Source organism: Phyllostomus discolor, chromosome 15, assembly GCF_004126475.2.
Source record: "Phyllostomus discolor isolate MPI-MPIP mPhyDis1 chromosome 15, mPhyDis1.pri.v3, whole genome shotgun sequence".
Lineage (NCBI taxonomy): Eukaryota > Metazoa > Chordata > Mammalia > Chiroptera > Phyllostomidae > Phyllostomus > Phyllostomus discolor.
Window position 1 is genome coordinate 10,863,414 of NC_040917.2, and position 25,248 is coordinate 10,888,661.

The 25,248-nt window shown below is 42.4% G+C and overlaps 1 protein-coding gene across 7 annotated transcripts in view; it reads right to left on the bottom strand.

The window, feature by feature from the left end:
• RGS7 (regulator of G protein signaling 7) overlaps positions 1–25,248 on the bottom strand; it is a 307,380-nt gene that overhangs the window by 69,654 nt on the left and 212,478 nt on the right. For all 7 annotated transcript variants that reach the window (XM_036016116.1, XM_036016118.1, XM_028531203.2 and 4 more), the window contains exon 5: positions 3,630–3,736. In XM_036016116.1, coding sequence (XP_035872009.1) covers positions 3,630–3,736 — 107 coding nt within the window. The remainder of the gene's footprint in view (positions 1–3,629; positions 3,737–25,248) is intronic.

Here is a 25,248-nt window from a genome sequence, read left to right on the forward strand (position 1 = left end):
TGTGGGAGACGAATCTTTGAGGATCTGATTTCTTAGAAATAAATTTGAGTAAAGATTCCAGGGAAGCCATTGGGGAGCAAAGTATTTAGAACCTTGCTCTCATGGGGACTGCTAGTTTTTCCGGAACTTCTCGTAGAGTTCATTATTCCCTTTGGGTTGCTTCTTTATTTTGGGAGGGGGTGTGTGTACACACACATACCTATTTATCTAGCTTTAAAAATACCCATTCTACCCCTGGCTGGCGTAGCTCAGTGGATTGAGCGCGGGCTGCGAACCAAAGTGTCGCAGGTTCGATTCCCAGTCAGGGTACATTCCTGGGTTGCAGGCCATGACCCCCAGCAACTGCACATTGATGTTTCTCTCTCTCTCTCTTTCTCCTTCCCTTCCCTCTCTAAAAATAAATAAATAAAATCTTTTAAAAAAATACCCATTCTAGTCACATTAGTCAGATAAATACTTTTTTTCCCTTCAAACCACAAGACATTCTTGCTGCATTCTTATCATTTTTCTTTATTATTTTATTATTTAGTGAGAATTTCCTGAATTTAAAAAGAAAGGAATGAAAGCACTGTACTCTGTACTAGTACGTGGAAATGGCATAACATCAACATTCTTCACTAAGATTGTACAATTTTTTCCTAGGGAAAACTATTTTTATTTATAGTGAAAAGCAATTTAATAGATAGCAAACCCTTGTAGTTTGCTGGAATTTAAAAACATATTTTACAGTTTGCATAGACTTTGGGACATTTTAATGTATGAGTGTTGGCTTCTTCAACGGCAATAAAACTGATCCAAAACTGTGCAGCCGTTTCTTAATCATCTTTGGCACATATATGAACATGATAAAAGTTATAAAAGGGACGTGGAAAATCATGTCAGGCCTCAGTTCCAATTAGCTAAGAAAGGCTAATTGCAAGTTTACACTAATACAAAATCACATGATTAAAAATGAACTGAACATTGAGATAAATTTACATACTGCTGCGTGCCGATGAAATGAAATTAAGAGTTCTGTTTGTTTCAGACCCATGCCCCGAAGCTTTTGCAGATCCCTAATGAGGGTTAGAATCTCAATCATTCACTGCAAGGATTGTAAACATAGCACAAGTTTTCCATTCTAATTCATGATTTTTAAAATCCTTCCAAGGAGTCGACTTCCAGTTCAATGGAATAATAAAAAAAAACTTTCTGTTTCTTGGAACCAACCAAAAATTGAAGTAAACACCTTAAACAATAATGAGCGTTCTATTATTAGAGCTGTTTAAATACAGATTGATGAACTCCTTGGTGGATATTTTAGCAAGAATTCAGCATTTCCTGAGTTTTCTGTCTGTTTTGTTTTTTATTTATTTTTATTTTTTTAATGATCAAATTATCCCTGATTTTTTTTTATAAATGGAACTTTTTTTTAAAGATTTTATTTATTTATTTTTAGAGAGGGAAGGGAGGGAGGGAGAGAGAGAGACAGAGAGAGAGAAACATCAATGTGTGGTTGCTGGGGGCCACCATGGCCTGCAACCCAGGCATGTGCCCTGACTGGGAATCGAACCTGCGACACTTTGGTTCGCAGCCCGAGCTCAATCCACTGAGCTATGCCAGCCAGGCTGTTTTGTTTTTTAAATCTTGGTTTTAAGAGTCTATTAGTATTAGACTTACAAATATGTAATATTAAGATTCCATTTCAAGTGTGGGTGGGTCATTCAAATAGTTACCATTTAATATTTAACATAATTAGTGTAATTGCAGAGGTGACCTGTCATCTGTGTAGGCACACTAAACTTGGTGACCTGCCTATACCTAGCAGTGATGTAATTCATTTATTAGTTGTACCCATTCCTTTGATTTGTTTTAAAGTCCCTTAAAAATAGTCTCTCTTTTTCTCCAGAAAGAATGACGATTCATTCCCAGCTTTGCTCATTTTTGACCCATGAGACGAAGACATTTAAACTTTGCCCACTAATTTTAGGCTGAGAAATTAGTAATTTATGCTCAAGTTTGTAGTTAAAATCTGCAAATTATGCTAAGTAAAGCCATCATCACTAGCTTTGGGCCATGTCTGAACTAGTTTGTTTTAAAAATAAGTTTTGAATTAGATAATTCTCAAGAGAAAGACTATATTCAACGCTTCCCTCATAGATTTGTTCTTTCACACGTGTATGATTTTACTTGTAACATTGTGAAGGTGGAAAAGAGTTTATATTTTTACTAAAAATACAAACTCAAAACCCTTTCATTCAGAATTGTGAGAGTTTTATTAGGAAGTTCAGTAAAGTTTACTTATAGTCTCTATATCAAAATTTTATAAGAAAATAATATATGGAAAGTGCCACCTTGCAATAAAAAATAACTCCTTTAAGAAAATCTAAAAGTGTTAATAACACAAGAATAATTGGCTAATCACCAATACTTTTTATTGATTAAAATGTTAACCTTAGGAACCCAAGTTGCTCTAACTTAATAAGCTGTTTTAAGCTGCCATGACTTTAACTATATAAGGGATAAAACTCCGTAATTGTAAAGACTTTTACAATTAAGTAATTTAACTAACTTACATTGATTGAATACATAGGTCAGTATGACAATTTTAGGAGACTGCTTTACCTCCTAACAACTCAGGGCAAGTGTCCCATGGTGACTCGCCTCGGATAAAAGAGTCAGAGGAAGGGGTAAGAGCATGTTCTAAAGTGGACGATGATCTCAGAGAACAATTTTTGAAAACATCTTCTCTCTTTGTTCTCAGTTTTCCCAAGCAAGTTTTTAGGCACCCAAACGACTATTTAGTTGTTGTTTTAGATTGCAGAACATCTAATAATATTCAGAACAAGTGAGAAGAATACTCTAATGCCTGGACAATGGGGAGAACCCTCTAAAAACACCTCTAAGAATTAAGCTAGAGTTCGAACACTGCTGTCCTAATTTTAATAGGCTAGAATTTACCAGTCAGTCATTAGTGAACCATAATGTCTAATGAAATGTAGAATAAACTCCAGATAAATCATTGCAAACTCAAGATCAAAAGCATGCTCAGTGACTGAAATCAGAGTCCATGATCATTTCCTGGCACAATGGCAGCCAGTCTTGTCTCATTGGAAAAATGACCCGGTGGGACTTGTCCATTCACAAATTATCTGTGGTGTCCTCTTATCTCAGATGAGTGTAGACACGTAAAGCATCACACAGATGAGTCTCCATAGACTCGCAGAAGGGCCTCAGGTACCCACAGGTGGATGGTTTGTGTGATTAGCTAAATCCCACCCTGGAGCTTCAAACGTGCTACAAATGTTGGCTTGGACTGAAGGTGATTCTGGATCACACACAGGGGCAAAAATTTAGTAGCTCAAATGTAACTTAAAGGTAACTCTCCTAGCTTCCCGAATTGCATCGAGTGACTCCAGCCTTTTCTATACAGTATAACTTGAGTCATCATAGAATTCAGCTCCCACACGTCATCTTAACTAAGCACTCTCCGTCTTCCTTTGTTTATTGTTCTTACGTCTTAAATGTAACCATTCGTTTTTAACCAGCCTAAGCGACATGCCGCAATTTTCAAATTTTCTGGAAAAAGAGCTCGCCAGCAAAATACAGATGCCTATTTTACTGTTAAAGAAGATTTCCACTGAACTTACTTGGAAGCGGTAAAAGGTGCCGTCGTCCTTGAGGGTGAGCACATGGTCGGAGATGGGAAAGAAGTAGCCGTGCGCGGCCATCAGGGTGCCCAGGTGGAGCGCCTCCACTGGTTCAGGAGAACAAACAAGAAAACAGGAAAACCTTTTTTAAATGATCAATTTACCGAAGTGTAGGGTCATTCACACGTTTCCTTTGGAGCACGTTATCGCACCCCCAAAGACCATGCATTGTTCTTATTCTTCTTTGGTCAGCTTTTACACAAGGGTCTAAGATGGCTCAGGCTGCTGGTAGTGGCGGTGCAGGGACCAACCGCCCCCTGTGATGACCAGCCCGGAAAACGTAAAGCTATGGGACACCGAAACTGAAAGATTATTTATTATTCTGAAATCACAGAACCTGACCCCTTCATTTTCTAGATGGGACATATTTTGCCCTATGTTCATGTTCGTCCTCACCTTCATAAACAATTCCATCTGGCATTTACACAGCACATTGAACCTTTAAAAGCCTTCCGCTTCCCATCACTCCCTGGCCTGTATCATAAATATCAAATCTTGTCAGTGGTTCTTCTCCTGGATCATTATTATGGGGTGCTCACAGGGAATGTTAAGGCACAGAGAACCATTTATGCTTTAATAAGGGAGCCTTACAGTCCTGAAACTGCCCAAACATTTTAGCTTTTACTGTTCCGTATACAGTATTTGAGAAGTAGGCTAGGAGGAGGCTTATTTGACAATGAAAACATTATATTTCCCCAAAAGGCCGGGCAGTAGCTACAATACAATACTCTGTCATACTCCATCTGACAACAAATTCTTCCAACAAAGGATTAATAAAATTGGATTAAAAGAGGCACCTCTGCACTTGGGCAGTGACAATAAACGTTCACTAACTTGAAGTTTAGAAAATACGAAACTGTGCAAAGTTGTTTTTTATTCTAACGTAAGCATATACACATATAAAATAGTCATATTTCTTTATGTTGGTGTTGTCTTTATATACAATTTATTTACAGATTATTTTGTTTCTTAGACAAGGAGCTAAAATTGTTCTCTAGGATTTTCATAGTCATTTCAGAACTACGAGCATCTGTCTGTGTCTCCAGCCATCGAGGATGGGGGCTTAGATCTCCAGCCAGAACTAAGCCACCAAGCCACTAAGCTAAGCATAAGAATCCCCTCCTATCCCTCCCCCTCCATGCCCATATTGGCTAATAAAAAAATTAAAAAATATTAAATTTTATCTGTTATGGTAATTATGATGTTCCCTTTCATAGTTATCTAATGTCTTGCAAACATTTGCATTGGTAACTTCTACCTCCAGCCTTTCACGGCTTCGTTCTTGTCAATAACAAAGGACAACTGTCCACCATCCTCATCCCCATGTCCCTGGAAGACTGTTACGAGGCAACCACCCAGCCATCTTCTCCACACTCTCACTCAAGCCCCTCCCAACACACAATGGTCTTTTTCTACAAAGGAGCATTTTTCATTATGTATATACATATATTATATATAAGATATATAATATATAATTATATATAATGAATATGTATTCATTATTTCCATACCCTTCTAATTCAAAGTCAATGCCTTCTCACAACTTGTGTTGCCTACAACGATATACTAACATATGGTATGAATCTTATTAAGACTCTAGAGCTAGTATGATGCTGTGGGGAGAACAAAACCACCTGGGTCTGAGAAACCCAAACTTTAGTTACTTAAACTTTCCGTGCCTCTCCCATCTGTGAAAGGTTCACAAAGCTGCCCTGCAGGGTTGGTATGAGAATCAAGTAAGAATCTGTGTGAAGAAGCTGGAATGGGGCCTTGTGCGTAGTGGCTACTCAACAGATGGTAGCTGCTGTGCTTCCTATTTCCATACGGAATGACTTTTACTTTTTGCCAAAGTTCTTTCAGGGAATCCACTTCCATAAGTTTGCCTTCAGTCGGGCCGAGTGAGGGAAGCTGGCGGTCCTAAAGAGCAACAGCCCTTGGCATCTCCTTTCTGTGGATTATCTATAAAATTAAAATGGCAAGAGGATCTTTGAGGATCGCTGGCCCATAGGGGTGAGCAGGTGCTTGTAGCCTTGAACTTGGTCAGAGACCCTGGATGCTTCTGTCAGGGAGCCATGGGCAAAACAATGCGTTCTATCCACTTCAGGAATTCAAAATCAGGTGGCCCACCTAGCTTGTCTCAGCCACCTTTATTCATTTTATTCCCAGAAGTCTGCGGCCTAGGAAAATATTGCTATCGCTATTTTCCAGGGAGAAAAATGGAGCTCCGGCACATGAGGAAGTTTGCAGAGCACGCATGCGAGAAAGGAAAACCGAGATGCTGAGAAAGGTGCACGGTGGCTAATGCACAGGGAAGAGTGTGGCTAAAAGCCAAAAGAAACAAAACACAGTTGAATGACAAAGTGCTGATGAAGATTAGAAAAAGGTAGTGAAAGTACATGTAGAGAAACAAAGACAAATATTAGCTGGGCATCTGTGAGATACTGACTACCGTCGATCACACCTGTCCTCCAGGGCGAGGTGCATGATGGGGGTTGTCTGCAGGTGGCCCTACCATAACTAGACCTGCATAATGTCTGCTGATGAGAATAATAATGCACCACTAGTAACGTCTGCCTCCATTTTTTGAATAGGCAATATTCTATTTTTGTTTCATGTAATGACATAAATTCTCACTTCACTGCCCCGCCAGGAGACGTTCATGCTCCACTGTTTTATTAATAGAAAAAATTGATTTTGATCAATGTGCAAAGTGCCTAAAACTCAGTAGATATATATTTGTGGGGGTATCAATAGGACCAAAATTTAGTTTCTACATGGCTCACATATACTTCAGAGGCAGAGTTCAAATCAAACCATTTAACTCAGAATGTCAGAGGACTGAACTTCCAACGGAGACTAGAAAATGATACCGAGGCCATTGATTAAACAGTAGCCTGAAGAGACTGAGATTATTGAAGTTACGTATTGTCACAGGCACTCTAGGGACAGATAAATTCTGAGATGAAAACTCAGGGAGTTGCGGTAAATTTTCTGCTCCGTTCACCACTATAAGCTTAGCACAGCCCTAGCAAAAGTAGCTAATGAATCCATATTTGCTGAATAGGTGAGTAAGGAAACTTATGAATAAATGACACAGAAAGAATATAAAACATATAGTACTGCGTGGAAAATACTAAGAAAATTATTTTAGGAATAATCATGAGGAGCTTGTTCAGCTCTTCCAAGATGATGCAAATATTTAAAACCTTTTTTTCAAAATAATTGTAGAAGCTTTTGAAGTGGAGCCATTATAGGCATTTGATTATGGGAAAGGTAGTAGGAATGTAAACGGCATCAATGCCACTGACGGGGATCGTGGTGGGCCCCGGGCAGAGCTCTGAAGGTTGACTTGCTTGTGGTCTAATGATACATGTGAAGAAGCTACATTTCTCCACGGTCCAGCTGCTCTGGAGTCTCAGCACAGTCTCAATCTAATAAGAATCTGAGGGCCACTGGCAGTCTTGGAACACAATGTTGAAAGTTTAATGAGTAATCCTTCGAGATCTCCCTCCCAATAATGGCACGCCAGATGGCTCCCCGACATTATGCTTCTCGGCAAAATGATCACTAATTAATCTTCTTGTACTTGTGTCATTCACGTCACCCACACAGCTAAATAAACTTCAGTGACAACCCTATCAGAGGACTTCAGTTTATTTTTCATTCGGATAGTCCGGCCTCGAAGCAGCTGAGAAATAAAAATCCATTTGCAAACAATTTCCAAACAATTGCTACGATGTGACTAATGTAGTTTTGTTAAGTCTGACGTGTTCATCGTGTTGCTTTAACCCTAAAGCAATAGGATTATCAAAAATCCTTTAAAAGCAAAAAAAAAAAAATCTATGTAACATAATTTGTCTTTGGACCACTGCTTCAGAAAGTTAATGGGATCAAAACCATGTTATGAAAGAGGCCTATGTTATTCAGTTCTGTATTTCCACACACACAAGTACACATTTATATATTCAGTTCTATATTTACAAAATATTTTCAAAACTCAGTGATATTTTTCTTGTTCCGAGGTCCCACCCTGGCACCTTCTGTCCCTTCCAAAGACAGGTCATAAATTGGAAGGGATGGAAAAACGCTTTGGAGTCAAGAAGCTAGAATTTTTAAAATCTCACTAAATCCTATGTTTTTATTCCTGCAATGAGTTCCTTACTCTTACTTTATGTGTTTGTATGAACAAATGAGACTGTTTCATTATCAGCATGCAGCATATTGTATGGTGGGAAGTACTTCAGAAGGAAATCAACTCAAAATGGGAAAAAATGGTAGCTAAGGATAAGGTACCAAAGAAAGAGAAAAGCTGAAAAGTAGATGGAGGTAAGTTACGACACAGGGAAATAGGCATTCATCATGAGGATTCTGAGTCATAAAGGAGAGACTCGTTGAACTTGTTATTTTCAGCTTAAGAAGATGGGGAAGTGGTCATTTTAGACATACTTAAGATATGCTTTCTTAAGAACTGGCATTTAAAAAGGTAAGTCGTGTGGAAAAATCACACACGCAGAACATTTTATTCTCCAACGAGGCCAAGTTGAAAGTGAAATATGACTATATTTAGGAATTTCTGAGGTAAGCCTCTTTTCCCTTTTCTCTTATTTTTAGCATCATTTCCACAGAGAAAAATCAAGGACCACCTGCTTTTCAGCTATCACAAGCCGGGATACAGAGGTGAACAGTACGGTGCTATAAAAGTAGATAATATATAATAGATTGTATTAGCAAGAAATTAAAACAGAATATAATTTAAACCAACTTTGAGGACTGCCCTAGGTAATTAATACAAGTCAGGAGTATTTCCAAATGGAGGAGCAGAGCATGGAGGTAAGGCAGCTAGGTGGTGTGAGGCCACAGCTGGGGTTCGAATCCTGACTCCCTCATTTGCTAGCTGTGTGGCCTGGGCCTGTGTCCTCAGCTGTGAAACAGGGAGAATAAAATATGGATGTCAAAGGTTTGCTGTGAGAATCTATTGAGATAATATGGGCAGAGCACTTCAAGTAAGGCCTGCCACGCGAAAATGCCCTAGCGATGAGTTATCATCAGCCAGCCGATACATGTGAAAGAGCATGCTCAGTGGCACTCAGTCTAGTAGCAAAGGCAAAGGGTAAAGCAGTAGCTGGGGTCGACCTGAGCTTCCAGGTCACACAGAACACGTCCAGCTCCCCACTACTTAAGGTCTTCCAGGGGCTCAGACGGGGGTCCCTGGTGTGCAGACCCCGAATCTGCTCCGGAGTACAGAAACACCCAAATCAATCAAGTTCCTGGTGAAAATGAAAAACATATCTTTTATGTTATGGGAAAAACCACACCGACTTTTTGGCCAGCCCCATACATCTGGAATAGAAAATGGCTGAGACATCCATTTATTTTTCTTCCAGACATCTTGGAAGCTGACTTAAAAATGTCAAGTGAAAAGCTCAGCGAGTTAATGGCACTTGAGATAAGACTCATGGAGGGTGACAGGAATTAACCAACGTGCAGTCCCTTCACTTCGTCCAGGGGCAGCAACGCTGCATTTCCTAGCAGCGAGCTGGAACTTGCCCAGCAGTTTTGGGGGAGACGAGCCAAACGAAATTCTGAATGGACCTGCCTGGGCTGAAACAAGGCAAGCATCTTTCATTCACACGAAAAAATGTTATTAATGAGTTTTAGTTTAAGTGCAAACATCTCTGACTGAAACGGCATAGGAAGTGCAGTTATAAAATCAAGGTCTGCTGAATAATAGAACCCATTTTAATTATATGAATATTTTAGCCTGTCCAGAATATAAATTTGAGTGTTAACAGAAATTTTGAAATTGGGCTCAAAAACTCAAAAGCTATGAATGACAATGGACTGGCTCCATACATTTTTATTCAAATAACTAATTTTTTAAATTATTCCATTTGTGTTGATTAGTGGTAATAGTAAAAATGATATGTAAAGTAGGACATGTAAATGTAGCAATCTGAGTGAAAAGAGAGCAGCATTCCTAGGAAAATACTATTAGGAAAGAATTTTAAAAGCCCCATTATTTCTTTTAGTGCCCTATCATGCAATGGTTGGGGAGTGTACTCTATCAGAGAAATGGAAGTCTCACATCAATATGTTGCTTCCTTTTTCCATTGCCTCTGCCACCTCCTCCTTCCCTTCCTTTGGATACAGCGGTGACATCAATACGCAGGTGCCAGGTTGGATGCACCGTATGGGTGAATAACATGCTAAAAAAAATCTATGACTGATGAGGAGTTAATTTCATCTTTAAGTGGCGCCTGTAAAAATTTAATATGATTATGCCAATGCGTATCTTCATTTATAATAAAAAGTGTTCCAAACTACTGGGGTGCCAGTACATTTATTTTTGTTACTTTCCCACGTACTACTGCCCCGTTACCATTTTCTCCCCTTCTGTGGGAGATCAATCCTCATAAAAAGTCGTGTTATTCCTGAGTGTCCCTCACTTCTTACTTCCAGCCCCTTCCTTACCCGCCTGGACTCTGTCTCCTGCACCACAACCCCTACTGGATATGCTGTCTCAAAGGGGTTGCCATGGCTTCTGTGCACACAAGTCCTGCAGCTCCCCCCTCCCCCCCACATACACTCCCTCAGTCCTCCTCCCTTAATAAGCTACTGATGTGTCTCTCCTCTGGAACTCTGTCTTTCCCTCTGGCTCCCAAACTCTCCTCCCCTGCCTCTCTCCTCCCCATCTCTACTTCCAGGAAGCCTCCTGAATCTGTCTTTGTTATGACTCCCGTTTTTCCTTTACCCTTTCTATAGCCTTTCTTCTTGGTCAGGCTCGTAGAATATCAAAGCTTTTATTACCAAATGCACAACTCAGTCATTCCCTTAATTGGCACACTGGGAAAAGTACTAAGCAAGGAGCCAGCCCTGTCCTTAGGAAGTACCTGCTCTGTTTAATAGCCCAATTAGGCAAAGCAATGGTCGCTCCGCCACACGGTGTAATGAGAATTTCAGTGGGGTCAGCAGAACATATTCTGGGACACATTAAATGGACGTCCAGTCTCATCTTGGGAACTCAGAAACTCTCCCTGGAGGAGATGGTGTGTAATTCAAGCCCTAAATAGAAAACAGGAGCTATGAAGCAAAAAGGAGGTTCCAAGAAAAGAAAGCAGCTCTTGCGAATGCTTGAGTTCCGGAGGGCAATATCACTTAACAAACAGGCGGCAGGCCGGTGGCTGGAAGGAACGGTGTGGGGTAAACATGTGTGATCTGGGCAACAGATGCCACAACAAAATGGCTACATTGAGGCTTTGCACTCAAGCTAATAAGTTTGAATTTTATCCCAAGTGCAATGGGGCAATCTAATTGAGTTGTTGAAAGTTAGAAGGTACGTGCTTAGATCTGATTTTTGGATAGATCATCCTAGATGCAGTGAAATGGATATTCAGTTGTGGGACGAGGGAAAGAAGCATGGCTCTGAGTTGCAAGACTCTGGTAGTTCCTGGAGAGATGCGGCTGCGCCCGGTAGGAGGAGACAGGCCCCGGGGGTGGAGATGAGTGGGCGGATCTGAGAGACATTTAGGAGGGAAAGTCTTTGGAGACTTGGGGGTAAAGCAAGAAAGGACAGTTGTGGGTTCGTTGAATATATGAGATGCCTGTGGAAAATGCAAGTGGGGATCTCCACTAGACAGTCCTATTTATAGGTCAGGAGCTCAGAAGGGATTCAGGACGTGTACTTGTCGGCAGTTGCCACACCACTGGTGAAGAGAATAAAGCAAGCAGTAAATGGACTTCATAAGGTCAGTAAATAAGAAAGCCCATGTTTCGGTCTCAAAACCCTGACAGTTAAGAGGCAATAGAGAGCTCTGTGAAGGATGCTAAGTTGAAGTTATGGTGCAAACCAGGGAATGGAGCCGTGGAAGACAAGAAGAGATGAAAAATGCTGCAATGAAGTCGAATTAAGGTCTGAGCAGCGATAGCCGAATTCAGCAACAAGCAGAATACTACTGACCAGAGTAAATACAGTTTCAGTTTACAAGGGGAAGAGACAAGCATGATTCCAGCGAACTGAGAAATAAATGAGAAGAGAGGGAAATCAGAGACAGGACATGCCACTGAGTTTGTAAACATAGAGATGCAAGAAAACGGAGTGGGCCAGGGATGGATATTGAATTGTTTTATGACAGGAGATCATTGTGGTGAAAAAAAGAAACCAATGCAGATACGGTAGGCCGTGACAGAAAAAATATACAAAGGGCAACGAGAACCTTGCAGCTGTGTGACGAGGCGGGTAATGAACACCGGCAAGCCTGACACAGGGGGAAGGGGGGCAGGAATAGGTGTAGGTACTGCTGTATTTGGGGGAGGCAACAAAATTAAGCAAATTGAGAAATTTCCTCTTTGATTGATTGGTTTATTTTTTTTGAAAAGCCGTGGCCTGCTGCTGAGGATGGTAGAGAAAGAGCCTGATGTAAGACTTGATGGAAACGAAGAAGGCTTTGAATAATCACTCCCATTGAATACGTGAATAAGGAATATGACTGTGAATAAGAGAAAAACATCGCCAGGAACTCTTGAAGGCCTGATGGGGATTAGACATTATGACATGTTTATTTGTTTTTTTGTAATTTGTCAATTACAGTGAACACTCAACAGGATTTTACATTAGTTCCGGGTGCACAGCATAGTGCTTGGACAACCATATACTTTCCAAAGTGGTCCCCCAATATTTCAAGTGCCCACCTGGCACCCTGCATAGTTGTTACAACATTATTGACAATATTCCCTATGCTGTACTCTATGTTTCCATGGCTATTTTGTAATTCCCTGTGGCTATTTTGTAGTTGCCCATTTGTACTTCTTAATACCCTTTCTTTTACACCCAGCCCCTACCCTCTCCCCTCTCCCCTCTCACAGCCGTCAGTATATGGCAGCATTATTTACAGCAGCCAAGATATAGATATAGTGGTAAATAAAGAGATCTTTTTGTCTTGGGTTAAAGTGAAATGCCCTCTATGATCCGTTGTAAATTGTCTGAACACTCTCCCTGCTGTGTGATGAGCTAATGAAATAGTAACAAGAGAAACCGAGTTTGCAGGCAGGGCCATTTGTGCATTTAGTACACGGTTTAATGTGCGCACAAGGCGTGCCCGCTCCAACCGCGGGGGTGCGGTGGTGACCAACGTACTCACAGCCCCCCTGCTCTCAGGGGACACAGACATGGAAGAAATCGTTACATCCACAGCAGAACACTCAGCCACTCCAACTCAGACTTGTGCTCAGCCCCGTCAGCAGCTGAACAGATAAGACAACGTGGTACATATATACGCACAATGAAATATTACTCCACCGTAAAAAAGAATTGAGTCCTGCCATCTGCGACAGTGTGGATGGACCTAGGGGGTATTATGCTAAGTGAAATAAGTCAGACAGAGAAAGAGAAACACCGTATGCTTTGTGTGTACGTAGAATCTAAAGAACAAAACAAACAAACGAAACAGAAACGGACTCACAGAGGTCGGAATCATGGCCTCTTGGTGGCAATAGCCTACGGCACCGAGTGATTTCCAGGAGCACGTTCGCAACCTCAGATCGAGACAGAAACACAGCGAGACTGCCCAAGGCAGACAATGCTCTCCTGGTGGATCCATCGGAAAGACACGTGGAGAGGGGCTGAGCGCATGTCTGAGTTGGACCAGCTGAGTGTTCTGCTGTGGATGTAACGATTTCTTCCATGTCTGTGTCCCCTGAGAGCAGGGGGGCCGTGAGTACGTCGGTCACCACCGCGCCCCCGCGGTTGGAGCGGGCACCCCTTGTGTGCACGTTAAACGTGTACTAAATGCACGAATGGCCCTGCCTGCAAACTTGGTTTCTCTGGTTACTATTTCATTAGCTCATCGCACGGCAGGGAGACTGTCCAGACAATTTACAACGGACCATAGAGGGCATTTCACTTTAACCCAAGACAAAAGTATCTCTTTATTTACCACTCGATCCTCAGAGATGAGGAAACATTGAACCTGTTTCTAAAGAGTTCTCAGAAAAAAGACAGCCCTTGCGTTCCCTGACACCCCACTGACTTTCAACAACGTTCCCATGGCCTTGTGTCTCGGGGTGTGGTCTAAAACGTGGCTGTGTCCTCCCCCTGAATGTCCACGGGCTCACCCTCAGATAATACACTGAGGAGCTGAACATGCTAATGCATTAAATTATTCCCTCACCTTTGCATCCCTGATAAACTGGGTCAGCCCTGTTTTATTATTCTCACATGTTTATTTCCTAACTCTTTCAGAACGTCTGTGCTTCTCAGTGAACTCTCTCCCAGGCCTCTGCTGTCGCTGCTCACAGAACACCCCATCCCACGGGGGTCTTCTTGAAGACGCTGAGAGAATTCTGCATCGTTTGTACGACACAGTCTGAGCAATAACTGTATTTCTGTGCTGTCGTTTATTTTGAAACTGTTCACATCACTGCCTGTTTGCTTGCACCTTTCCCCTGTGATACTGTGTGCCTGAGACCCATTGTTTGCTGAGATGGCCTCACTTCTTTTTTTTAAAGATTTATTTATTTATTTTTAGAGAGGGAAGGGAGGGAGAAAGAGAGAGAGAGAAACATCAATGTGAAGTTGCTGGGGGCTGTGGCCTGCAACCCAGGCATGTGCCATGGCTGGGAATTGAACCTGCAATGCTTTGGTTTGCAGCCCGAGCTCAATCCACTGAGCTACTCCAGCCAGGGTGAGGCCTCACAGGGTGAGCCAGGGGCAGGCCTACGCATGCCTCACTTCTGCCCCACCAACAAACATAGCCCCTGCCAGCCACGTTCCGAAAATATCCTCTGAGTGAGTGAGCACGAGACAGAAGGGGCAGGAGGTGCAGGTGGACAATGATCACAGGCATGGCAAGCAAGCAGCGGCCAGGCACTGATGATGGACTGCTTGCTCCTGTTTCTCTGGCAGAGGGCTTGGTGGGACAGTGTGGGCGTGATAAAGGCAAGTTAAGGCATTGGATTAAAAAGTCTTCCCGCACTGGCCAGTGTGGCTCAGTTGGTTGGACATTGCCTTGCAAACTGAAAGATCTTGGGTTCGATTCCCAGGTGGGGCACCATACCTAGGTTGTGAGTATGGTTCCTGGAGGGGGCGTACATAAGAGGCAACCAACTGATGCTTTTCTCCCCCTCTCTCTCCCCTTTCTCTAAAAATCGATAAGCATGTCCTCAGGTGAGGATAAAACAAAAAAGTCATACTTTCAACAGTTTTGTCCTGTTTATGGTACTGCATCAGTGACTGACCATTCATTAGGCTGCCTTTGCACACCTGTTAGTAAGTGACACATATCCGTCAAATTTGGAAGCCTGGTTGAGAGCTGGCAGGCATGAATAACACTTAGGGTGCATGTCCATACAAAGGCAAGGCACCGCAGACTGACCTACTGCGGCAGAACAAGACGGTCTCCTTCCATCATGGCTGTTCACTGCACACCAGACCGGGTGGGGCTTTGCGTGAGCCAGACATCCACCATCTTGGTCTTACCTCCTACAGTTCACCCACACAAAGCTGTCATTCCAGAAAAGCTGACCTGCTCGCTTTCCCTAAACTTTAAGAGATGTCCACAACTTCTTCGCTGAGCCGGAAGCAAGTGGTCTGGCCTGGACTCACGTGAGAAAAGATAGCATGTCTGCAGGGTATCCGGATGCTTGTAAAATTGTTAAAAATCTCTCTCTCTCTCTCTCTCTCTCTCTCTCTCAAAAAAAGCATAACCTCAAGCTGTTATTTCACTTAATGTGATATTATTTTGGGCATAGAGATAAATTTCCAAATGATGAATTTGCCTCGTTATGGTATTTATGAGATTCTTGGTATGCCCTTGCTATGCCTTTGCTGGTTTTCCAGAGCGCTGCAATATTTCAACCAATAAATCATGTTTGGTTTCTAACGGGAGCTTCTGTTTGCTCATAAACTCATTTTTCCATGGAACCAAAGTAAATTTCTTAGGCTGTTTTAAGAACATTTGGGGCAATTATTTTCCTGCGGCTGAATAACACCTATTATTGCCTTTACTTAGAGAAAAAGAAATTAATTGAAACCTATAGATTGGCAACCCTGGGAAGTTTGACCTTCTGTCCTACGACGGAACGCTCTCTGCGTCATGGAAGGTCATGGGGACCTGGGTGGGACTTCTAACCTGTGGAGGTGTACCTCATATGACATTAAGTGAAATGGCAAAGATGCAGACAGTCTATTTAAGTTAATATTTTCCTTGTTAAGTATATTCAACCTAATAATATTGATTGCACACCCATGTATACCAGGCACACGAAAGAAGCCATAGACCAAGCAAAGGCCACAACCAAGTCCTCCTACTTACAAAGCTTACATTCCAATAAATACGTGCCTCAGGACTCTGGGAAAGTCCTGAAGTCAGACCACCATGTGACCGTGGAGGGACGGTCTACACCCCTGTCAACAGGGGTGGTGTTAGGTCAACAAGTCCTGGGCAGAGGTCGATCCTAAAAGAGTCAGATACAAGAATTCAGAAATAGTGAAGAAGAGTAGGAAGAAGAAAAATGTTACCCTTTTCTCCATGAGTGAGCTGAGCTCACACTCTGAAAACACCCAGAAGAATTCCGGTGTTGGGGATGTGGGCCCCTGCCCAGAAGTACACCTAGGCTCTGAAAACACCTGGAGGAATCCTGGTGTTGGGGATGTGGGCCCCTGACCCAGGCGACAGGAAACAGGAAAGTGGAGGCCAAAGGACTCGAGAACAGATCTGGATTGCGAAGGGGGTGACAGTTACTGTCTGTGATGTGTTTTCCCATGACTGTCCCTGAGGCTCAAAACCGTGCTGTGAACAGTTAGTGTGGGAGACAAAAGGGGAAGCTGATGGGAAGGTTCAGGCTTGAAACCTTCCCAGAACGAGTGCTGCCCTGGGCTACAGCCACAGTGGTGGATGGTAGCACAGGGTCATCTCGCCGGCACATCTTAAAGAGACAGTGGAGGCTGTGTCGAGGATTGGGCACCACAGACAGGCGGGGACGGAGGGGCACACGGTACTGTTCATGAGAGGCCCAGAGCAACTATCTGGTAGGAGGAGGGGAAGATATTAAGCGGGCCACATGCCAATAATAATAAAGCCAAGAGCTCACACCTTCACAGAAGATTGGGCGGACATGCCGCTGTTTCGTCTGGGACGACCTCACAGCGGTTTCTAGGAGCGCTTGTTATTACTCTCCTCATTGTCGTTCCCATACTTCCCCAATGAGCTATGGTGGATTTACACTGATTTTTAATCATTCAAAATGTTTTAAGAAAAAGAAAGTACACTTCAAGGTACTTCACGTGACATCTGACATCTACGCTCAAGCAAGGTCTACTGAACCACACTCCAAGCTGCAGGGGACACCTGAGGAAATACCCAAGGAAGACCTGGAAGGTCATTCAGGGAAGGCCAAGGGTTCACCTGTGAAGCCGGCGGACACAGAAAAAGTGGCAGCAGGCCCACCAGAGCACACAGGGAAGCCCACAGCCCCCCAGACCATGGATGTTTCAATGGGTAAACTCAGAAGGGGAAGAATCACATGGCATGTTTGTGGACCCTGGCCAGATAGCTAAGTTGGTTACAGCACCATTCTGATACACACACCAAAGCTGTGCGTTCAGTACCCACCCAGGACGCACACAAGAATCGGCCAATGAATGCATCAGTAAGTGGAACCACAAACTGATGTCCCCCTCCCCCACTCTCTCTCTCCTCTTTCTCTCTCAAATCAATACATACAATTTTTTTTAAATGTCACATTTGTTGAAATGCACAAGTAACCCTGGATGGTCTGAACCTGAAACTCCCTCTTTCCACGGCCATTCAGTAGGAATCAAAGTATTAGTGACACCAGCAGATCCACTTCCAAAAATGTGGTAGATCAAAAGAGCAGTTATTTACAGAAAATGACACAAACCTTGATCTGAGCATGAGCCTCATGTGACATGAGTTCGTAGGAGCTCTACGTGGCCCATGTAACGTACTCCAACGGGCCTCGGAGCGCAGGCATTGGTGAACACAGCGGGAGGAGGCATTCTGGGTAATTCTAGAGGCCCCAATCACTCGAATGACAATATAAAGCTGCAAACTTGAACACGCATTTTTGTTTTATTAGACATGAAGACCTCCTCGCTTACGGGAGCCTTTGAAAACTTTAAAAGTCACGTTATATGTTGCATGGAGTTTCTTAGACTCACTATTTTTAAAAGGGTGATCTTTTAGCTGGGAAAGCATTCATCTTTCTCACTGGGAGAGCAGGAATCCTTATGTGTGGTTTGCAAGCAAACAATAAGGGAAGCCATGGGCGCATTTGTGTCATAGCAGGGCCGCATTGAGCTCACAAAGCTTCAATTCCGCACTCGCATCGTGTCTTTTGAGCTATTGTAGCTAGCGTTCCCAATCATTCTTAGCTGTAATAAAAGGGAAAGCTTCATGAAAAGTAACAGAAATAGAACAAATAGCACTTTTTTCAACTCAGATATAGAGGGAGAAAGTCCTAACTCATGCTTTCGATGGGAAATAGAACATGCTATGTTATCTTTGATAAGAGAGAAAGAGGCCTGGCTTCTTGGATAGCTCTTCCCGACTTTCTGTGGCTCCCTGTGGAGAAGAGATATAATCACTTCCGCTTTCCCAGCCTCTGCTAAGTGGCTAGTACTAATGAACAGGCCTATTTTTACATGATACTCTGTACTCTCAGCCTTATTGGCCTTACCAAAATACTTTCTACTTTTCTTTCCTCCTTTCTAGTTTCCCCTTCCTCCCTCCTTTCCTCTCTCCCTCCCTCCCTTCCCCCCAAAATTCAAGTTGGCTTATAAAAGGAACATGTTTACACACAAAAAAGAGTAATAACACAGAAAATGAAGACCTAAAAAGAAGAGAAAAAGCAAATAGGTCAACTAGCTACAAAAGATTTAGACGATTCTTCGGGGCAATTGTACTTTTCCATTCGGTCTGAGGAGAGGCTTTATTTTTGGTTTTTCTAGAGGATTGTATAGAAATAGCAACAAACTGTGCTATGGCAGGAAATGGTCCTAACTGGAGTTAAAGCACTATTAAAAATATACTGGGCTCTGGCATCCTTTTGCTATTTGTTTTACAATAGAAGAGACAACAATTCCAATTGGATTCCCAGCTGCTTGCCACACTTTCCTTGATGGTTGGCAACGGTAATAGGTCATATACAGAAATGCAGCCAATCAGACAAAAGTCAGAGGGATCCCACAACTATGGGCCTGGTATTTAGAGAGGCACGTGCTGGCCGGTGCAAACCAAGAGAGGAAACTGGCATCACCAGGGACACCTGCCGCATCCCTAACAAGCACCCAGTGTCGGCTTCCCAGCTGACATATTAGCATGAACCCCAGCTCTGTGTCTCCGCCCTGCTCTCACCTGCCATCTGCACGGAGAGATTCACAGTCCTTGAATTCGTCTGAAAGTTTTCTTACTTTGATAGCAAATGTGTCTGGGTTTGCATGCTGGTTTTGTCTCGTAGTTTTCTGATCTGCCATCTACTGCATGAAGTTCCCCCTCTTTTTTCTTTAAGATCGAATAATAACACGTATCAAGTTCTCAGCATCCTGCCTGATGCATGATTGGTGTCCAGTACAGGTGAGCTCTCTCATCTCCTTCCTATTTACAGGAATTAAATAGGAAGAAACAAATCCACCATGACCCCTGGGGGTACCCAATTAATTAATGTTCCTGTATTATAGTTCCTTTCTATTGTTATTAATAATATAGCCCTGGAGGTGGCAGATGAAGGCAGCCAGAAGCCAGAACCAGAGGAAGCCTCCATCAGGAGAAAAGATGGCTTGTCTGTGGCGGAATCCACAACAGACAGGCGGGGTGTGACAACCTTATGCCTGCAACCAAAATTCTGATTCATGCACTTCTTGAGGACTTTTCAGAACATTCTGGGTTTTGAGTTTTAATTGTGGAAAGTGATGGCATAATTATATTAGTCAAATGGCAACGGCAGTCACCTGCCCGATAATGAAGTATGGTACTTCAATGCAAATGCAAAACCTAAATAAACAAACAAACAAATCAACCAAAGAGAAAGATATGTAGCCAGATAATAAGTTAAATGAGACAGTTGATCCCAATAGGCTGGGTGTATTGTATTTGCTGGCGTTGATTACTTTGAATAAGAGATACCTAGTTTAAACATTTGTAGACTTTTCACTTTACACTTTGCCAGCGTCTCCCCAGGGGTCAAGGAGCACCACCAAAGAGAGGTTCCTGATGATAGCCCGTGCACAAGTCACCGTGATTTTTACAAAACTGGATACAAATGTAACATATGCAAAGCAGTGACTTCTCTCTCCGGAGGAGGAGCTAATAATGCCCTGAAATCAACACACGAAGAAAACCATGGCTCTTGCTCTTCTCCCAGGAAAATAGCAAGAACAACACATACTACTCCCTGTGGACATAACTGTAGCTCTGGCTGTGGCAGCAGGAAAACGAGTTAGGAGCAGTTGCCCAAAGACATGTGGAATTTATTGGTTTTCTCTTCCTGTAGGCATTATTTATAACAGAAAATGCACGTTTGCAAGATGTATGCTTGGGTAATACCTATTCTCTCAAACTAGGTCAAACTAATCAATCTGGTTAGAGCTTACGCGATGGCTGCAATCTCGACTATCTCGACTATTTCTCGACTATCGTCCTCAGAGTGTTAATGATGCCTTAGAAACCCAGAAAGTTTTCAATGAATGGTCCCCTAGCCTTGGAGCAGTAAATAATAAAGGGGTCACTTTTATTTACTTCATACTGATATGACAGCTTGCAGAACGGACGATAATAATGTGTTTTTATGGGCTCAGAAGGGCCTTGCTTATTGTCAAGAGTGTTTTAGATGCTTCTCCACTCTCTCCACACAAATGAGGCTGTTGTTTCAAACAACTTCAATAGCATGCATGTTAAAGATCTCTCTCTTTTAACCTGTAATACCTAGGAGTTGAAATATATACAAAACAGCCCTAATACAGGATACATCCAGGGTGCAGGAGGTACATAGAACACCAAATCCAAGCAGATGAATTGCTTCACTCCAAAGCGCACTAAGCAGTAGACCATCTGGCCCGGGGGACACAGCCACCTCTCCTGGTTGCCAACCCTCTGTGGAAAAGCAGACTCCGGGCCCGAAATAATAGTGGGAAAAGGGGCAGACACACAGGGTAGAGATGGGGAGACGAAGGTTTTATCTCGCTAAACAGGTTTGGTTATGACTTTGGGCATTCATAAATTCTCTCTGTTGACAGTTCATGTAAAATGCACAAAAGGTCTGCCTGGCTACTCATGCTATTGTGAAGGTCACCAGAGGAAATAATCTACTCAAACGTGCTTTGGAAAAGCACCAAATGCTTTGCAAGTCCAAAGCATTGTCAAGGATAAGGAGACATTCTCGGTTTTCTCTATTCTGATACATCCTTCTGGTCCCCAGGCTGTGAATTCTCTGACGGGTACACCAAGGCGGGAAGCAAAGGTAGTTTGTAGCAACGCTGTTTGTTATCCATGAACAGAATTTAGATCACTTTCTCCACAGGCTTTGTGGCAGGACTGCGAGGCAGGTGACAGAATCTGTATAATGGCGAGCACAATGGATTGATTTAATTAATTCAGGGACAATTAAGACATTCAGTTCAGTTTGATGATGTGTAAGCAAAACATCTGGTTGACTTGTCTGCATCTAAATCTTCACAGGTATTTTTACAAGTATTTTTGCTACTATTCCAAATTACTTTTTTAGCCTGGGTCCACATTTATCCCTAATCTTATTCTTCTGTTTTCATTTTAGGCTATTTCTTTTACAGTGGGTTCGGTTTAAATGCGGAACAGATCATTTTAAAAAGTAAAAAAAAATAGGACAATTCATTTAGAATTTCTTTCTCCTCACTTCTCCCCATCTATTCAGGGAAGTACATACTGAATCACTGGTTATCATAACTTGTCCCTTCAGTAAATTTCCATATTAAAAAATAATCAAGTTATTATTAAAAACCAATTGATCTTGTCACTTCAGTCAATTTATGGTGCGGATGGGTGTCCTCTACCATTATGTTGTTCAGATTCCACTAACGTAATAGACCAGCACCATTGTCTAAATAAAAAAGAAAATAATAAAATTAAGCAACAAATTGAATAGTATTAAGTATAAATATTCTTGATAACTATTTAGGGTAGAGAAAAGCCAATAGGAGCTGAATTATGGAGAGAACGCTTCCTGAAATAGGTCGAGCCTGAATGCTAATATAAAAATTGCACACATTAGCTCTGGCTGGCGTAGCTCAGTGGACTGAGTTCGGGCTATGAACCAAAGTGTCGCAGGTTCGATTCCCAGTCAGGGTACATGCCTGGGTTGCAGGCCATGGCCCCCAGCAACCCCACATTGAGGTTTCTCTCTCTCTCTCTTTCTCCCTCCCTTCCCTCTCTAAAAATAATAAATAAATAAAATCTAAAAAAAGGCAACTTAAAAAAATTGCACGCATTCATAAAGAATTTAATTGAGTTAAATGTGCTTGCAAATGTTCCAAGTTTGAAAAGAGCTTGACCTGATTACAATAACATCACGATTTGGCTACACCTGCATTTGGCACTCACTTGTGCTTCACAAAACACAGTATTAAAAGCCTTTTACTAATGAAGAAAAGAAATAGAGAAATCAAGTAACTTGCCCAATTCCCCACAGTCAGCAAGTACTTGAACCAGGACTTGAGCTCCAGTCTGTCTGCAGAGCCCATGAGTTGTCTCCCGCGCCAGGACGCCTCTCAAAGAACACTGGGATCTTGAGAAGTGCGGGCTGATGGAAAGAAGGAAGGCGGAGAAAGCAGGTTGCCACTCAGGGACCACAGAAATGCATTCTCTGATACCCAGCGGTCTGAGTGAGACTCATTTCAAATCACAGCTATGAAGAAGACTGAGAGGGTCTCAAAGTACCTCTCACCTGCGTTAGCATCACTTCAAGAGCTTGGCAAGGGCGACCCCTTCCGTGAATGGCAGCAGGGATTACAAATGAGCGGGATGAGGTCAAGAACTTACTGATGTGTGTCAATCATTTCGTGAAGAATGCAAACTTTATTAAAGCTTTCAAATTTACCCAAAATAGCATCCATAATTAACATGGCATGGTGTCAGACATAAAGCATGCTTACTAAGAAAAAAAAATCAACGTGTTCTGGAGGACAAAGTTTGCAAACCCAAGCCAAAAGGTAGTAGGGTATGGTATGGGTGGGAAGCTTTGAAAAGCAGAAATATGGATATACATGTAAGATTGTTGCAGTAGTGACCCCAATTCGTCCTCACCCCTCTGCATCCACGGTCTTAGACAGTCCTTCCCTAGAGTGGCTCTGGACTTGGCCATGGTACTTGCCTTGACAGATAAAATAGCCAGTAACTGTGACACAAGCAGAAACTTGTGTTGTGCTTGGAAGCCCGAACACAGTAAGGTAAGAAGCCAGGGCTCGGAGGAGGAGAGGATGGGATGTGCTTAGCCGACAGCCTACCAGGTACCACATGCGCCCCACGCCCTAGATTGTGCACCCGCCGGCAGAGAGCCCAGCTCGAATCAGCCAAGAAGCCCCAAGCCAGGAAGTGACCAGCTGAGCCGCAGAATCAGCAGCCAAATAAAATGGTTGTTTATTTGAAGCCACTGTGTTGAGGGTGGTTTGTTATAAAAAAAATAACTAAATATAACAACAAAAATGGATGTAAAACTATAGTTATTAATATTTTCTGAGCAATTATTATGTAATAGGTACATTGATAATTGCTACATATATCTATAAATTCTCTAATTTTCAGGAAAGCATGAAGCAACAGGTTCAATCATTATATCTACCTTAGAAAATGAGGCTTCAGTAACAGAATAGGAAATTTTTCTTCAACTTAAGCAAACCTGAATCAACAGACTTCAATGACTGAACAGATCATATAAGCACACCAAAAAAAGGAAAAAAGGAAAGAAACATATAAATCCTTTGCAATTGTGTATCTATATTTTGAATTCAAAGAGAGGGAAGACACAGGAATCTAGGCAGGGGAAAAAGATGTATATGAAAAACTATACACATAAAAATTTCATATATATATATATATATATATATATATATATGCCTATGTGTCGAATGCATGAGAGCAATGGCCTGATAACTGCAGTGTTTTAGAGAAGCAAGTTCATTTCTCCCACTCCGCATCTCGCCAAACTGTCAACAAACACGCAGGCAACGAAAGTTACTGTCAGGTATGCCAGGGCTCAGGAACCGAACCACGTACAATCCTCATAAGCTGCTGGAGGAAGTAGTGCAGCTTTATAATACGTTAGCTAAAAATACTAACAAGAATTAAATTTCATAAAGTAATAATGTATACAATTAGCATATGTAAATCAATAATTTTCATATATGCAGACAATAACAATTAGCTATACTTGAAAGGAAAACCCACAGTGACATAAAGTAAAATAACTAGGAATGTGTTTAATAAGAAACGCACAAAACCTACACGAGGAAACTTGAAAACACTCCTAAAAGACCACAAAGCGAGCTTGAACACATGGGAAGACACAGCATGTTCTTGGGTAGGGGACTCGACCCTGTCACTGATCTGGGGTAGACAAGAAGGGGCAGTGTTGAGAAGGAGTAAATCAGGGTTCTTCTTGGGTCGTGTTGAGTTTGGCCCCTCAGGAGGGAGGTGACAAAGGCATCAGACAGACGAGTCTGGAGCGCCAGGGAGAGGTCAGCATGAAAGCTACCGATCTGGGAGACCTCAGCATATGTCGCTTAGCAGCATGTGCATATGGAGAAAGGAAAGGTGCCGAGGACAGAAATCGGGACATGCCAACACTGAGTGGTTAGCTGGGGGTGGAGAGCCAGTGCAGTGGACTGAGGGCCAGCTGCGTGGGCAGTGAGAAGGAAGAGAAGCCGAGAGTGGGCCACCTGGGAAGCCACACAGTGATGCCATCCTGTGTCCCCAGCGCCCAGCCCGGGGTAAAGATCCAGAAAGTATGCGTTAAGTGAACAAAAGCATCAATAAGTAATGAAGAAATTATTTTTGTCGAAAAATATAAAATGTAAAAATGGACTCGAGGTAGAAATACACAAAAATTTTAGACTAATCCTGCATGTGTATTATATGAATATGTGAATTATATGTGTGTGTAAACATAGCTAAAAATCTTTTGAAATTCTAACAGAAGGCCCACCTATAGCTTTATTTTAAATGAAGAGTGCAATATGACCAATTGTCTAATGGTACCAAAATCTCTAAGAAATATTCAGCCACATGTGCACTAAATTGCTGTCCTAGCAATGAAAACCTGTTAGCTACTCATTAGTGAAATATTGAACGTTAAATGTACAAGTCATCGGGACTTACTGGTCTTGGATAAGACCCTGAAGATCATGGCACCCTCTCCCCGTTTCCAGATGGGGCATCAGAGCCTGCTCCGATGGGCAGGTGTAGCCTCTTCTCCCAACTGGCCCCAAAGACCTCTTTCAACAAGCTGCTGATATATGGCATTTCAGATAATCTCCAGAGGTCTTCAAACACCCACCTGACCACCAGATAAAACACCA